This window comes from Canis aureus, chromosome 16 (genome assembly GCF_053574225.1).
Source record: "Canis aureus isolate CA01 chromosome 16, VMU_Caureus_v.1.0, whole genome shotgun sequence".
Taxonomy (NCBI): domain Eukaryota; kingdom Metazoa; phylum Chordata; class Mammalia; order Carnivora; family Canidae; genus Canis; species Canis aureus.
The window spans coordinates 13,991,877-14,009,820 of NC_135626.1; the positions used below are offsets into that span (position 1 = coordinate 13,991,877).

Sequence of the window (17,944 nt, forward strand, 5' to 3'; positions counted from 1 at the left end):
GACAAACTATAAGCCTGTGAGCACCCCAGTGAGTCTGAAGGGCGCAAGAGCTAGTGCCTGAGCCTCATGTTCTGGAAGAAAGTGGCTGAGTTAGGACTGTGTCAGGTCTATTTGTTAATTTGGGGGAGGCCTCAGGGAAGCAATCCCAAAGGCAGCTTCTTCTGACACACATGGGTTAATCACTCCAGAGAACAAGGGTTTTTGGAAATGAGTCTTGTTTACAAGGAGTAAGCCAGATTCTCCTTCCCCTTTCTTTCACGTTGTTGCTTGCCCCCCTCCCTCCCTATATAAGTGAGTAGGATAAGTTTGGATCTCCTAAGCCACAGATTCCCTCAGTCCATCCTCTCTCTGACCAAACTCCTAGCACTGCTGATTTAGAGATGAAAGGATTCTAGATTCAAACGACCTTGTCTACCCCCTCCATACCCTCTAAATAGAGGAACTAGAATTTTAGCATCCCTGTCCAGAGAACACTTTATCTTATCTTTGTATTTCCCCTTTGATGGGGTGCTCACTACCTTAAAACAGATTTCAAGCAAAGTGCTTCTAGTCTTATAGCTGGTATTTGTAAAACAATGTCTCCATTTGCAGTCCTCATCCCGACAGACACACTGCTGGAGGAGAGGATGAATGATCTCAGATTGTTCCTAGTTCCACTACTAGATGAGCCATGATTAATTTATTGAATTGTTCTAGGCCTCAGTTTTCCCACTTTTTCAAATCTAACAATGACAAACTCTCCACTGATCAAAATATGAGGTGGTCACAGATGTCTTGGTGCCTCCACCCAGCCACCCCACGGAGTCAGTTTGTATGGTTGGCCTTTCTCCAGCTGCTGAAGCCCCTGCAGTCAGTCTTTACAAGCTGGACCCCCTTCTGGGAGCAGCCCAGACACCCAACACTTCTTATCAAAAAAAAAAAAAAAACTACCTCAGTTATACTCATGCCTAGGAGTCTACCTTCCTTCCTACTATATTCATATATTATTTACAGATGGCAGGCACAGGGCTAGGTGCTGGGAACTACCATGAACAGGATGGATACAACTGCCTTCCCTCATGGTGCTTACAGACCAGCACAGGAGAGACATTCTAAAAGCAGACACATAGGAGGAAAGCACTCACAACAGTGAGTGCCCCAAAGGAACAGTAATCTGAAATAGAAAATAACTGGGGTAGGAGGGTAGGAGTGGGTACTTGCTCAGATTGGTTGGTCAGGGAAAGTCTTCCTGAGACATTCAAGCTGAGATCAGATGGCTGAGAGGATGTCAGAGTCAGGGAAAGAGTTTTCTGAGAGAGGGAAAGGCACCTGTGAAGGCACAAAAACATGTGTTCAAGGACTGAAAGAAAGCCAGTGCTGGTGCTTTGCCAGCAAAGCTGTGAGTGGCACAAGGCAAGGCGGGAGAGGTGCCTAGGGTCAGATTAAGTTGAGAAGTCATTCTGGCTTTTATTCTATTTTATTCTACCTGTAACGAGGAGTCACTGAAGATTTTTCAGCCAGTGGAGTGGCATGGTTTGATTTAGGTTGGATGGATCACTGTGGTCATGAGGATAACAGGTTAGAGACAGACAGGAACAGAAGCAGAAAAAACTGTGGCCCAGGCTAGTAGGGAGGGTGGCCTGCACTAGGATGGGAGTAGGAGAGAGAGGAAAAGAGATGATCTAGCTAGATGAAATCATGAAGCTCAATAGCAGACTGGATACTAGAGATATAATAAAGGGTAAAATCTCGGTGCCTGTGTGGCTCAGTCCATGAGTGTCTGATTCTTGGTTTCTGCTCAAGTCATGATCTCAGGGTCGTGAGATCAAGACCCATGTTGGGCTCTGTGCTCAGAGAAGAGTCTGCTTGAGGTTCTCCCTCTCCCTCTGCACACCCCCTCCACTGTGTGTGCATGCTCTCTCTCTCCCTCTCAAATAAATAGATAATTAAAAAAAAAAAGAAAAAGTAAAATCAAAGATAATCCTTTATTTCTGACTTGGAAGACTGGGGAAGGAGCATAATGAATTAATATAGGAAAGAGTTTGAGCTTCTGAGAGGTGAACAGGGGAGATGGCAAGAAGGTATTTAGGTTTAAGACCTCTTAGACGGTGGAATAAATTTGGAAGACATTCACATATACAAAGTACCTAGAGTCATGGAGATATAAATTTGACCCTATAACTCTACTGCTAGGGATATGTGTCCTAATAAATCATCCAAAATGGAATCAGCTTTATAAACAAAGACATCTATCACAATATTATTTATAATTTTTTTAACTAAAAAGAGCCTAAATTCCATCAATTAGGAAATGCTTAAGCATATGATGGTACCCATAACGGGTGAAATATTACGTAGCATGTTTATGGGCATGGGAAATTTCTTATGCTGTAAGACAACAAGAAGGAAAACTATTTCTATGTGCACACAAAAAAATATTAGAAGTAAATACACCAATATGTTGCATGCAGTCATCTCTGGGTGATGGGCTTAGAGGTGATTATTTTCTTATATTTGTTTCCCACTGAACCAAGGTCTAGGGCTTCTCTGGATGAGAATCACTCATTCTTTTCAGTGTCCGCAGGGCCTAGAGGACATTATTAGTATTTGCCTATTGGGAGATTATTTGGTTAAGGCTCCATCCAGCAAGATTTGGCTTCTGTATTTCTCAGCTCAGATTTTAATAACTTAGAAACTACTATGGCCCACAGAGTCTTGCTCAATAACTTTAGATTTGGGAGTTTCTTGAATAGTGTCGAGAATGAGGCTCTGAAGTCCCTCAGAGCAGTAGGACATTGGATAGGATGGATACACTCCTCCTGATACACTCTTTCTGGTTCCAAGACTATAAGGTTCTCAAAGCTACAAAGAGAAACAAAGGATCTACCTTAACAAATTCTTTGAAAATGAACTGACAAATACATCTGCAGAGTATGCCAAGTGCTTCCGTAAGGCTGGGTGACTCAGTCAGTTAAGTGTTTGCCTTCAGCTCAGGTTATGACCCCAGGGCCCAGGAATTAAGCCCCACATCAGGCTCCCTGCTCACCAGTGGAGTCTGCTTCTTCCTCTCGCTTTGCCCCTGCTCATGTGCTCTCTCTCTCTCTTGCTCACTCTGTCTCTCAAAGAAATAAATAAAATCTGTTAAAAACTAAACTAAATAAATAAAACCATTAAGGCCCTCAGTCAAGCATTCAGGCAATCACTTTTAACCCACAGACTTTTGCTAATAGCTAATGGGCATCAATCTCTGCTCTGGGCAATGAAGCACAAAGGTGTATCATACATAATGGAAGTTCGTTTTTCAGGTCTCCTGGGACCAGGACAAAAACTTGTGCAAGGGAGAAATAACAAGACATCTCAACCTGGATTCGCTCAGAGCCCAGAGATAGGACTGGCTCCATGGAATCCCCCAGGGAAATGAGGAACTAGGCTGCAAAGTTGCATCAGGAGCATCCCTCCAGAATTCGTCATCAGACTGCCTCCGGGCTTCATCTGTTTCACAGTAATGAGGCTCTGGGGAACCTCCACTTCCTCTGGCCTTGAGGCTCTGACTGAATCAATCACCAGGGAAGGTCTCTGCAACCCAGTGAAGCCCACATTGTAAGTAAAAGGTTGTATTACTTTGAATGTCTCTCTGAAAACCTGATCCTGGAGACCCTCAGAACAGCAAGTTATTACTACTCTCTAAAGCAAAGTGGGGCACCATCTTTGCTCTTTCCACATTCCAAACAGGGATCTCTGGGAGGACAGTGAAAATAGTGGTGGGGAAGTGCATGGTTGCTATTGTATTGAGTAAATTATAGACGCTCAGTTCATAGCACATCATCACCAACATTCCTTTCAACATGTGTCTCGGACTTTCTTGTCTTTAAAAACTCCAAACTCCACCCACTGCCTCTTTCCCCACATAAACATAACTCATGTATCCCAAAGAATACATATCTTTGTATGTCTGTGTATTTTATATACATAAATAGTATTATGCTATAGATCCCATTAGGTTTCTTTTTGCACTAATACTATTACTTTTTGTACTAACGCTATTTTTTTATGGTTCATTCTCCTTGTTCTATGGACACCAATGCCCTGCTTATCTTACCTCTTTCCAATCCATTCTCTATCTACACCAGAGTAATTTTCTTAAGGTTTAATTTGACCCCTATCGCTTTCCTGCTTAACTCATTCAAGAACTTCCTATTACAAATAGAAAAAAATGTGGGGGCACCTGGGTGGCTCAGTTGGTTATGCGTCTGACTTCAGCTCAGATCATGATCCCAGGGTCCTGAGATAGAGCCCCATATTGAGTCCCACATCAGGCTCCACGGTCAGCAGGCAGTCTACTTGAGACTTTCTCTTCCTCTGCCCTTCCCCCTACTCATGTGCTTGTGTGTATGGTCTCTTGCTCTCTCTCTTAAATAAATAAATAAAATCTTTTTTTAAAAAAAATAAGAAAAAATGTAAAACAGCCTCTAAGTTTCTATCTGGTCTCACTCTTATATATAACTACAACAACCACTATCACTTTCTTTCTATTGTTCTCAAAACTTCAGCCATATTGGCTTTCTTCCAATTCTTTGAATTCACAGAGCTGTTTCATCTCAGGGCTTTCACCTTTGTTTTCCTTCTGCCTGGGAACTCTTCCCTCAATTCTTTGAATGGCTTTCTTTTCCTCAGCCTTTGAGCTTTAGCTTAACCGCATTGATTGATACCATTTTGGAGAGTCTTTAGCAATACAGTACTGTTATCTTGGGTCAGGTTTCCTAGAAGTAGGGTGGTTCATGGGAAGTGTGAGAGTAGTTTATTGAAGGGTACCCTCAGAAAAATGGAGGTAAGTAGGGACTCAGCACATTAGCTTCAGCCTGGTCTTGAGAGAAGCTCAAGAACTTGACTTGCATCCATTGAATCAATTCCATCCAGAGGTAAGGAGCTAGCTTTGCCTACCCAGTGTTAGTCCTTGGCAGTGGCTTCCCCTCTACCTCCTAGGGCTGTAAAGGGAGGGTGCTTAATTTCTCCAGCCAGACAAAGGGCAGTCACAAGCCATTAGCAGCCAACATTCACAGCAGCTGGGGGATAGGAATGAACTAACCAGTGAAAAGCACCAACAGCATATACTTAATAAGATTTAAGGCACACCTCACCTTCCTTCCAGCAATTAATTCTTATCAGTACACTCTAGAGAACTTTCTTTCATGTACCCAAAGAGAAATGTACAAGAAAGCTCATTTCAGCTTTGTTTACAAGTGAAAAACTAGAAATAACCCAAATGTTCTTTACAGGAGATTAATAGACAACTAGTAGCATATACCTACTGCAGTCATAAAAATAATGAACTTGAGTATGTGGATCAAATCTCGAGAACACAACCTGAGTGAAAAAAAAGCAAGTTTCAGGATACATACTGGATGATACCATTGAAATAAAATATTGAAATATGAAAAGCAATGCTAAATGCTTTTGTGGGTGCACAGATTTCAAGTAAAATTATGAAAATGTGCATAAGAATGACAAACACAAAGTTGGTGATAGTGGTTACCTCTGGAGAAGGAGAAACTGGAAGGGAAGTAGGAGTTCAAAAGGTCTCTCAACTGTAACTCTGTTTTATTTAAATACATACACAGATACAATAACAACATTTTAAGATTTATTAAACTGAGTTAGTAGATACACAATTTTTATTCTAGTCCTTGTATTAGTAATCACACTTTTAAAAATGACGGAGAACATATATTCATGTGGATCTATGTATACCTATAATGATACCTCTTTTGTTCTAGTAGTCCATTGTATGTATCTGACCAGATTTTATATATCCATTTGCCCGAGTGATGAACACCTAAATCCATACTGCTGCAAACAACACTGTGATAGATAGCCTATGTACGTCTCTCTGTAGACCTCAAGATTTATTCTCTAGGGGCATCTGGATGGCTCAGTCAGTTAAGCATCTGTCTTCCGTTCAGGTCATGATTCCAGGGTCCTGGGATCAAGACCTGCATCGGGGTCCCTACTCAGTAGGGAGTCTGCTTCCCCCTCTCCCTCTGCCCTTTCCCCCTACTCATGCTCTGTCTCTCCTTCTCTTTATCTCTCTGTCTCCCTCAAATAAACAAAATTAAATCTTTAAGAAAAAAAAGACATATTCTCTAAAGTATATGCCCAGGAGTGAGATTGCTAGGAGAGATATAGATGATAGGTGATAGATAGATACATGGATGGATGGATGGATGGATGGATGGATGGATGGGCAGATAGACAGATGGATATGTGTGTGTATATATAGACATAAAACCAGGTACTCAAGAAAGCAATCTATCAGTACTTAGCAGAACTTTATATATACATATATATGTTGTACTCAAGATCGCAAATCTGAGAAACCACCAAGGAGCCGACACCGATTCAAACACACGAGGGTTTATTTATTTTTTTAAAGGTTTTTTTTTTTTAATTTATTTCTTCATAGAGACACAGCTAGAGAGAGAGGCAGAGACACAGCTAGAGAGAGAGGCAGAGACACAGGCAGAGGGAGAAGCAGGCACCCTGCAGGGAGCCCGATGTGGGACTCCATCCAGGGTCTCCAGGATCACGCCCTTGGCTGCAGGCAGCACTAAACCGCTGCGCCACCGGGGCTGCCCACACGAGGGTCTATTTACAAGCTCGATCCTGGGTCCAAGTATACCCGACGCAGCGGAGCAGGGACTTGGACCCCGAGACTAAGAGGCTTAGCAACTTTATAGGGGCCAGTGGCCAATGGGATACGCAGAAAGTTGCACAGTCATGCTGGTATATACACCCAAATGTATAAAAATATATTTAACTTTGCTATATAGAGTTAATTTTAATTTTAAAAAAGTATATCTATATCCAAATATGTATTTTTAACTTTAATTTTGCTATACATGTTCATTTTAATTTTTGTCAAGTACTGATAGATTGCTCTTCTGATGGTCTCTACTAGTTTACATTCTCATCACAGTTCATGTTGCTTCTATTTGTCTCATATTCTCACCAACACTTGGCATCATCAGACTCTGGTTTGGAAGTCTGATTGGTATAAGATCATCTCATCACTTCTATGAATTACCAATAAGGTTTAACATTTCTTCATATCTTGTTAACAATTGGGCTTATCTTTTTTGTATATACTTTTATTGGAGTTCGATTTTCCAACATATAGTATAACACCCATCCCGTTAAGTGCTCATCCAGTTAAGTGCCCCCCTCAGTGCCCGTCACTCAGCCACCCCATCCCCCCACCAACCTCCCCTTCCACTACCCCTTGTTCATTTCCCAGAGTTAGGAGTCTCTCATGCTTTGTCACCCTCTCTAGTTTTTCCCATTCATTTTCTCTCCTTTCCCCTATAATCCCTTTCACTAATTTTTATATTCAATTGGGCTTATCTTTATGAAATTTCTTTCTCATATACTTTATCCATCTTTGTTCTATATTTTCTTTCTATATTTCTTTGGCAGAAGCTTCTTACAATCTAGATATTAATCCTTTATTAGTTTTAAAATTAATTAACATTTGTGTACAGGTTTTAGAGTTAACATAAGTTTTCATGTCTCTTAGATAAATGCCCAGGAGTGCAATTGCTCAGTTGTATTGTACTTACATGTTGAATTTTATAAGAAACTGCAAAATTACTTTGCAGACTGAGTGTAAATTTTACATTCCCACCAGCAAAGCATGAGTGATACAGTTTCTCAGCATCCTCACCAGAATTTGATGTTGTCACTTTATTTTAGCTATTCTGATAAATGTTCAATTAGCCTTTCCCTAATGGTGTATGGTGTTGAACATCTTTTCATGTGCTTATTTGCCATCTGTGTATCCTCTCCAGTGAAATGCCTGTTCGTATCTTTTGCTCATTTCATAATTGTATTTTTTAACTGTTGAGTTTTTGAGAGATCTCTATACATTCTAGATACTGGTCCTTTGTCCTTTTTCCCAGTTTGAATGAAGTATAAAAACCTTACTCCCTTGGAGGAATCCACTAAATAAAAGCTATGATTGCCTTCTGACATTTCATGCTTCTTATGCAGTAGGCCCACAGGGAAAGATGGGTGTCACTTTTCTAACTAGGACAATTGATAATGATTAGCATTAAGACTTACAGTTGCTACTATACATAGGGGCATAAAATAATAATGAATACACCCTAGGTATTAAGGTATTGATACTTAATACTTAATATTAAGGTATTAATACCTAGGGTATTCACTTGGGTATCTCTTAGTGCTTCCATGAACAGTAATAAATGTTAATGAGCAATTTCAGTCACCCACCACAAAAAGAGAAAGTAACTAAGACCTTAAGCCCTTCAGGCATGAAGGTTTCATACATTCTACCAGGCATCAACACAGACCTGCCAAAGTGATAGCAAAGGTGAGAGAAATCTAGGATGAATAGTGGAGAGTAGAGATAACAAACTTTATTTATAACCTTGAGATAATCTACAATAATGGGGACTGTACCTTGTTTCACTATATATTTGCTTAAAACTTTCCAGCTCATAACTGGCCACCATATTGAAGGACATTCTGAGTTGTATACCTACCCTACTTGGGAATGAGTAAGTGAGGCTCGCTGCATTTTAACAACAAATGGAGTCCCCATATTATTATAGAATGGGAGATGAATGAAATAGCAAGGAACAAATGGATGTGCATGAAAACACATGGATTGTCCTTCATACAAACCCGCTGTACCTCTTCAATGACAATATGGTGAACTAAATTCTTGAATTTTTTTTTAAGATTGTATTTATTTGTCCATGAGAGACACACAGAGAGAGGAGAGACATAGGCAGAGGGAGAGCAGGCTCCATGCCGGGAGCCCAATGTGGGACTCCATCCCGGGTCTCCAGGATCTGGGTCTCCAGACCCTGGATCTGGGTCTCCAGGATCAGGACCCGGACTGAAGGCGGTGCTAAACTGTTGAGCCATCCAGGCTGCCCAAATTCTTGAATTTTAAATGTCGAATGTGCCTCGCATTCCCAGAATAAATTCTACATGTTTCTAGCAGCAATGTCCAAAATAGCCAAACTGTGGAAGGAGCCTCGGTGTCCATCAAAAGATGAATGGATAAAGAAGATGTGGTCTATGTATACAATGGAATATTACTCAGCCATTAGAAACGACAAATACCCACCATTTGCTTCAAAGTGGATGGAACTGGAGGGTATTATGCTGAGTGAAGTAAGTCAGTCGGAGAAGGACAAACATTATATGTTCTCATTCATTTGGGGAATATAAATAATAGTGAAAGGGAATATAAGGGAAGGGAGAAGAAATGTGTGGGAAATATCAGAAAGGGAGACAGAACATAAAGACTCCTAACTCTGGGAAACAAACTAGGGGTGGTGGAAGGGGAGGAGGCCGAGGGGTGGGGGTGAGTGGGTGACGGGCACTGTGGGGGGCACTTGACGGGATGAGCACTGGGTGTTATTCTGTATGTTGGTAAATTGAACACCAATAAAAAATTAATTTATTAAAAAAAATAAAATAAAATAAAACTAAAAAAAAGAGAATAAACTCTACTTGGTCACAAAGTACTATCCTTTTTATACAAACTCTAAATTTGCTAAGTTCTATTTGATAATACTTTGCTGAGAATTTGTACTGTTTTGCAATTCTGTATTTTACTGCTTTCTGCCATTATCTTTCTTATCTTTATTTGCTCCTTTAAGATTACTCTTGTTGCTCTGTCTCCAACTTATTAATTTGAATATTCGGATCATTTGTTTCAATTGTAGTTCTTTCCTGGTAAGTTCATTTAAGACTAAAGCTATCTCTTTTATTACTGCTTTTGATTTATAGTTTCTCTTTATTGTTTCTTTACTGGTTTCAAGTATTCCATAATTACTCTCATAATTTCCTTTTGAATGCAAAGTTTATTTCATATTTAGTAATACCTTCTTAAATTTCTAGGGATTTTGCAAATTTAAAGCTCTCCTTTTATTTATAATTTCTAACTTTAGAACATTATGGTTAGAGAACATATTTGCATTCATTATGATTCATATCAGTAGAGAACACACACATATTTCTTCTTTAGAACTTACTGAGACTTCCTTTGTGGCATCATGTATACTGATATTTTATTTTTGTTTAAAAGAATGGGAATTCCCTGTTAGGTACTGATATAATATGTATAATAAACTCAAACTTAATCATTTCCATTTGCTGTATTTTCTTCTAATTTTTTTTCTTATTGCTTCCCATTTCATAGGTCTTTTTTTTTTTTTTTCTGTTTTCTGAGATTGGTTTTAAAGTTACACATCCTATTTTGAAAGCTAAGATGCTTTCCCTTAACTTAAAATACATGGTTTTAATTTATCCCCATGGGTTTCTTAAACACATCTCTATTTCCCCCCAGAAAGACAATTTATTTATCACGTTCTCCTGTCCTTATATTACCTACTCACAGCCACTATAGAGAGTTGACATTATCCAGCATTTTAGAATTTTATTCCAGATTTTTAAAGATTTTATTTATTTATTTGAGAGAGAGAGAAAGAGAGAGTGTGTGTGCACAAGCAGGGGGAAGGGACAGAGGAAGAGGGAGAAGCAGACTCCCCCCTGGGCAGGGAGCCCAATGCAGGACTTGATCCCAGGACTCTGGGATCATGACCTGAGCTGAAGGCAGACCCTTAACCAATTGAGCCATCCAGGTGCCCATAGATGTTTTTATTTTATATTTTGCCTTTGCTATTTTAGTCAGAAATAAACTTTGCTGTGTTATTTTCCCACCCTATTTCCCATAACTCTTGCATCCATCTTCCTGGATATGTTTTTCATTTCTTGTTTGAGTACTTTGTTCAAAGGTGTTTTCAAGGTAGATCTTTGTCTGGAGAACTTTTTAGACTTTGTATAATTGAGAATAATTTCATTATGCCCTCAAATTTAAGTGAATATTTGGATGGATATTAATTTTTATATTTTAAGTTATTTTCTCTATTATTTTTCAAATGTTATTCAATTGTTTTCCTATATCCAGTATGTTATTGATACCTCTGAATTTAGTCCTATTATTGTTCCTTTGTATGTAATCCTCTCTTCCTCTCTGGAAACTTAAGATGTTCTCTTTGTGATGTTATTAAATTCCACTATGACAAGTTTAGGTATTTTTTTAATTACTTTTGTTTGGAACTTCATGGGCTCTTTCATTCGAAGTTGTTCATATACCATCTTTCTGGAAAATCTATGACCATTACTCCTTGAAATATTTCCTTTCCTCTGCTTTTTCTGTCTTTTTATGGGACTATTGTTTTCTAGATATTGGCACTTTTATTTATATCCTCCATCTCACTAACTCCCCACCCTCTTATTTTCTATATTTCTATTCTTCACTGCTTGCTGCCTTAAGAAATCTGATATTATGATTCTGGTTCACAAATTCATTCTTTTTTTTTTTAATTTTTTTTTAATTTATTTATGATAGTCACAGAGAGAGAGAGAGAGGCAGAGACACAGGCAGAGGGAGAAGCAGGCTCCATGCACCAGGAGCCCGATGTGGGATTCGATCCCGGGTCTCCAGGATCACACCCTGAGCCAAAGGCAGGCGCCAAACCGCTGCGCCACCCAGGAATCCCCACAAATTCATTCTTTACTTGTATCCATTCTGCGATTTATCTCATCTGTTGAATTATTTACTTCAACTAGTATGTTTAATAACTAATACTTCCACTTTGTTCTTTTTATGTTTCATATTATTAATATCCTCCCTAATATACTTGAATATATTCATCAGGTTTATTTTAAATTCTCTTTTCCAGCAATTTAGATTCATGAGGTATGTGTTTTTCATTTATATTAATTCCATTTGTACTTGCAGATGTCAGGTTAATTTCACATGTGAACTCATGTTCACCAGGAATATCATTACTAGCTTCTGTCCCTCTAGACACTCACCAAGAGAAGGAGAGGGGGACAGGGTGATTCTGAAAAAGAATGTCTCAGATTTCATGTAATTACCATCAGCCACTCCCATTGTTGCCACTCACTGATGATTTCTGTGGTCACTAGGAAGAAGACATCTCCTTAGCTTGTATCCCAACAGTCTTGAAGATTTAGAGAGTGACTGAGAGCCCATAAACTCTCCTGTTTTCATGAGTTCCATCATGGCACCCAACTGTAGCAGAGATGGGTGGTTTTCCTCTACTACAAGGTTTGTTCTTCTTCCATACTAATATAACATTAGCTGGGAATATGGCCACCAAGTATATTCCCCAGGCCCAGTTGCACCCAAATGAGGCCAAGTGACCAAGTTCTGGCCAATAGGATATAAATGGAAGAGGTATGTGGCTCTTCTCCAGATTTTGTCCTTAGTGGGGAAAGTTGGGACCTCCAGTTGACCCTTTATCCTTTCCTATTGGTTGAAATGAAGACCAAGGCAGAAGTTTAATGGCTGTGGAACCACTCTTTGAGGATTACAGAAAACCAAGAGAGAAGCTGCCTGGATCCTTGATGATTTTGTAGCCAGCATCTCACACTTGGACTACTTACATGTATATTAGAAATAAAGGGGATCCCTGGGTGGCGCAGCGGTTTGGCGCCTGCCTTTGGCCCAGGGCGCGATCCTGGAGACCCGGGATCGAATCCCACGTCGGGCTCCCGGTGCATGGAGCCTGCTTCTCCCTCTGCCTGTGTCTCTGCCTCTCTCTCTCTCTCTCTCTGTGAGACTATCATAAATAAATAAATAAATTAAATTAAAAAAAAAAAGATTAAAAAAAAAAAGAAATAAAGAAATGCCCAGCTATTTAAAGCTACAATCATTTGGAGTTTCTCTGTTTTAAAAGACAAAAAAAAAAAAAAAAAAAAAAAGACAAACCACATGCATTTTCTCCCACAAAGTTCCAGTTAGGTAGGCAAGAAAAAAATATCAATAATTTTATTTCAAAGAAGAGAAGACTAGACATAGAAAAATAAGTGGAAGCACTGAGGTTAAGATCTGACTCCTGGGCATCAGTCTAGGACTCTTTCCTTACAAAGCTCTGCAATGAATTTGTTCCATGGCCTCAACTTTATTTATTTCTTTTTAAAGATTTTATTTATTTATTCATGAGAGACGCAGAGAGAGAAACAAAGACAAAGGCAGAGGGAGAAAACAGGCTTCCTGCGGGGAGCCTGATGCACAACTTGATCCCAGGACCCCGGGATCATGACCTGAGCAGAAGGCAGACACTCAACCACTGAGCCACCCAAGCACCCAGCCATTGTCTCAACTTTAGACAATGATTTTGTATTCACTCTCAGACATGGTATGGAATTGTGACTTTTCCACTGTAGAAATAAAAATTCATAAGCCTCAGTTATCTTTAATTTGGTCTTGGTTGAGTGAGGCTAGAGGCTACAAGTTTCAACAGAAAGAACCTTGAGAACACACAAGATTCCTTTACTGCAAATGTGAAAATCAGCATTCACAATCAGCTATTACCTAAGCAGATAAGGAATAAGTTCAGAGAGTAGCTACACACTAGTTGCTATAATATTTAATTTAAATTTATTTATTTTATCTTCTCATTATAAACTGTTAAAAAATCTGCTCACTGACAATGACATAGATCATTCCATATTGTTGAGAGCTTTGTTTTAATAGTTACTAAGATTTTTGACTCATGATCTTGAAGCATTGTTTATATAATTTCCTATTTTTGTAAGAAGAAAGTATATGTGTGCATATATACTTAAAGTTGTAAACTCTTTGCCATCCAATATTGACCTTATTTGCTAATATTTTTATCATTAACCCATTTTCCATGACCTCACTAATTGAATTTTAGTGAACTGGCATAAAAGACTGCACACTTTTAGAATTAGAAACGTTGCAAAAGGCATTTTTCCTTGTGAAAAGTTATAAGTAAAATAAATGAGTAAATAAGCAACTCCCAACATATTAACTTTAAAACATGATGTAAAATCTTGATTTTCCTCAATAACATCACTCATGAAGGAGGGAGTGGTTATAAGGCATATATGGGAGTAAGAAGTAAAAAACCTGAGGTAGAAATTTCTGTTAAATTCCTCACTGGAGGGAGTGGGGGGCACCTTGCAGTAGCACTACAGAAGTCACTGGCCCCATGAAAAGAAGACTTTGCCTCTGAGAAATCTCCCCAAGGCGCACTTCATGTCTTTATTCCGCAGGCTATAAATGAAGGGGTTCAGCAGGGGAGTTACCACTGTGTACATGACAGCAGCTGCTGTATCCTCTTCTATGGAGTTGGAGGAAGATGATGAAGGACACAGATAAGCCCTGATCACTGTCCCAAAGAACAGAGCAACAACAGCAAGGTGTGACCCACAGGTAGAGAAGGTCTTGTGCCTTCCCTGGGCGGAGGGGACTCTGAGGATGGCTGAAACGATGTGCATATAAGAGACCAGGATGAGAATGAAGGGGATTAAAATGACTGCTCCCCCCAAGAAGAGGAGCACAAGCTCATTGACTTGAGTGTCAGAGCAAGACACCTTCATCAGGGGTCCCAGATCACAGAAGAAGTCAGGAATGATTTTCTTAGAGCAAAAGTTAAGTCGAAAGATGAGGAAAGTGTGGGTCATGGCAACAAGACTTGTAAGGATCCAGCAAGCAGTAACCAGGAGGGTGCAGCGCCGGCGGCTCATGATCATCTTGTAGTGGAGAGGGTGGCAGATGGCCACATAGCGGTCATAGGCCATTGTGGCCAGGAGAAAGATGTCCATGTCCCCAAAAGTCAAGAAGAAGTAGAGCTGAACCAGGCATCCCGTGTAGGAAATGGACCTGCTCTGGGTCTGGATGTTAACCAAGGCCTTGGGCACAGTGGTGGAGGTGAAAAGGATGTCTGCACAGGAAAGGCTGGCAAGGAAGAAGTACATAGGTGTGTGGAGGCGTGCATCAGTACCAATGGCCAGGACAATGAGCAGGTTTCCAGCCACAGTGATCACATATATCCACAGGAACAGCAGGAAAAGGATATTCTGCTGCTCTGGCCGCTCTGAGAGTCCCCAGAGGAGGAACTCAAAGCTGCTGGTCTGGTTCCCTCTTTCCATGAGCCCAGAAGTCTGAGAAAGAGACCTCAAATGAGACCCATTAAAACTCTCTAAACATACTTTACTCTATATGATCGATGAATGTGATGTGCCATTCTCTGAACTCTAGAGAAGAAAGAATGAACTTAGTGTGTTTGTTGATCACATACTATGTGCACTGTATATTTTTACTAAAACTTAACTACTGTGCTAGGAAGTGTGAGAGATACAATTTAAGAGAATTAAAGTAATTTTTTTCCTGGTTTATTTCTCTATACTCCTTTCTGCCCTAGATTTCTTCAGTTGTAATTGCTATTTCTTCAGCTATATTCTCTAGGGTGGCAAGAAGCTTTCATTCATTCATTCATTCATTCATTCATTCCACAGAGACTAAGCACCAGCTCTGGACCTGTTAGAGTGCCAGGTAAATAGGATATTGATAACCCTTACCTCTTGAGAATTTTCAGTCTAATGGGATAGACATAACTGTCTAAGCTAAAATCCTATATTTTGATTCAGGGTTCTTTACCCATTCAACTCTCATAAATCACTCTTAGACTCCAGACTACCTGTTCTGATCCACCATGCCTAAAACTGAGTATTTGAAGACAGTTTTCATATTATCCATTCTGCCAGAAATCAATTTAACAATCAGCTATTTAATAAAGATACGTACGATAACTCTTCTTCAGTTATCCGTAATGACAAAGAATGAATCATAATATCTAATTTCCAAAATCTCCAAAACTGGTTGGATGTATGTACATATGTACACACGTGCATGGACACACACACACACACACACACACACACACACACTTCTGAGACAAAGCAAACTGAGGCAGAAAAGGAATGTAGTTCAGAATCTTACCCAATGGATGTGGGCAACATATTGAGGCAAACTCTTGAATAAAGGCCAGGCAAGAGAATGCCCTAGATAGGCTCAGAGATGGGAAGATTTTGAATATGAGGTGAAGGAGGAATTGTAGGCTGAGATAATGCTAGAAAGAGAACTAAAAGTCAAATTTGGGAGTGTATGGAATAGAAAGTAAAGAATCGAACTTCATCGGTACGTTTTAAGGACTGCAAAAACCATTTGAACAGGAAGAGCTAGCAGTGCTTAATTAGGCTCAATACATGAAAATTCTGCTCCTTTCCCATGTATGGAACCAACTGAGGGTTAGTTAGAGACAGTTAGTCATATGGAGAAAAAGAATCAACTTTGTTACTGAAAAAGACCAGGTTGGAGAATTTATATTAGTTGTGTTCACTAAGTGAGTTTTGTTATCTCCTCCAAAATTAAAACCAAATTAAATCCTCCAAATTAAATCTGCCCTTCACAGGCTCAGTTGGACAGTCATGGGCCTCTCCAGAGGAGAACAACCTGCCCTCATTAAACATAAAATATGGAAGAACAGAACAAAGTGAGTTTTTCCGAAAGTGATCAGGTTCCTGATGAGAACAGAGAAGCTGAGACCCAAAATTCAGCAATCAGAGAAGTCACTCCAGGTGCAAAGAGAGCAGAGGTTCAGGGCTATTAGTCTCAAAAGACACATCAGACTTAAATAAACATCTATCATCCAAGACAGATCAAGTCATTAAAAAGTAAATAAGAATAGGGGTGCCTGGCTGACTTGGTCAGTAGAGTATGTGACTCTTGATCTCAGGGTCATGAGTTCAAGCCCCATGTCAGGGGTAGCATTTACTTAAAAAAAAAAATTATCCTTAAAAACACTTTTTTAAAAAGTAAGTAAGTAGAAAGAATACAAAACAAAATAATAAGATATGTGTGTGAATACATGCATATGAATATGTATATAAATATTTATGTATACACATTTATATAGACATACATTATGTATGTACATTATGTATATATATAATTATATTACTGTGTTCCAAGAGTAATAAATACTTACTTTCAAGTTCCTAGAGAGTGTATTAAAAAAAAATACATAAGGCCACAGAGAAAACCTCAAAAAATCCCAAAAGCAGAAATTCGATTAATGATCTCTGACAAAATTGCAATAAAAGTAGTTGTTAATAACAGAGCCAAAATACAAAAATAGCCTTTCAACCTGGAAAAAAATGTTGCAAATATCTCTATTAAATAATTCTGAGGTCAAAAGAGAAATAAAAATCGAAATTTCAGAATACTTAGAAAATAGTAATAGTAATATTATGTACCAGAGTCTATGGAATATTGCTAACATGGTACTAAAAGGAAAATTCATTGCTTTAAATACTATATGAATAACAGTAAATTATACACAAATTAAGCATCTGACGCAAAATGATCAATAAAAATAAATGAACTGGAAAAAAATTAAAGCAAAAGTAGAATCCAAAATCAGAAAACAAACAAAGTAAAAACAAAACAATAACAAAATACTTCTTTGGTTTTTTTCAACAAATAGTGCTGGGACAATGGGGTATCCATCTACAAAAGAATGAATGGGACCCCTACCTTAGATCATACAAAATTAACTCAAAATGGATCAAACATGTAACTGTAAGAGTTAAAACTATAGCAATCTTAGAAGAAAATATAAGCATAAATCTTCATAACTTTGGATTAGGCAATAGTTTCTTAGATATGACACCAAAACACACTCAAACAGATAACAAGTGATGTTGAGGATGGAGAGAAATATGCTGCTAGTCGGGATAAAAATGTTTCTGTGTCTTTGAAAAACAGTCTGACAGTAGTTTCTCAAAAGGTGAAACATAGAATTGACCCATATGACCCAGAAATTCCACTCCTAGATATACAAGACTAATAAAAACATATCTCTACACAAAAATTTGTACACAAATGTTCATAGCAGCATTATTCATTCAGACAAAAACTGAAAATGACCCATATGGCCACCAACTGGTGAATGGATAAATAAAATATAGCATATCTATAAAATGAAAGAGTATTTGGCAATAAAAAGAAATGAAGTACTTATACATGCTA

General features: G+C 38.8%; 1 protein-coding gene across 1 annotated transcript; it reads right to left on the reverse strand.

Annotated features, from left to right (window-relative positions):
• Positions 1-14,049: 14,049 nt before the first annotated feature.
• On the reverse strand, positions 14,050-15,003 carry LOC144285253 (olfactory receptor 1P1-like). Its single transcript, XM_077850419.1, has one exon. It carries the CDS (start codon positions 15,001-15,003, stop codon positions 14,050-14,052), a length of 954 nt encoding a protein of 317 aa, XP_077706545.1.
• Between the last annotated feature and the right edge of the window lie 2,941 nt (positions 15,004-17,944).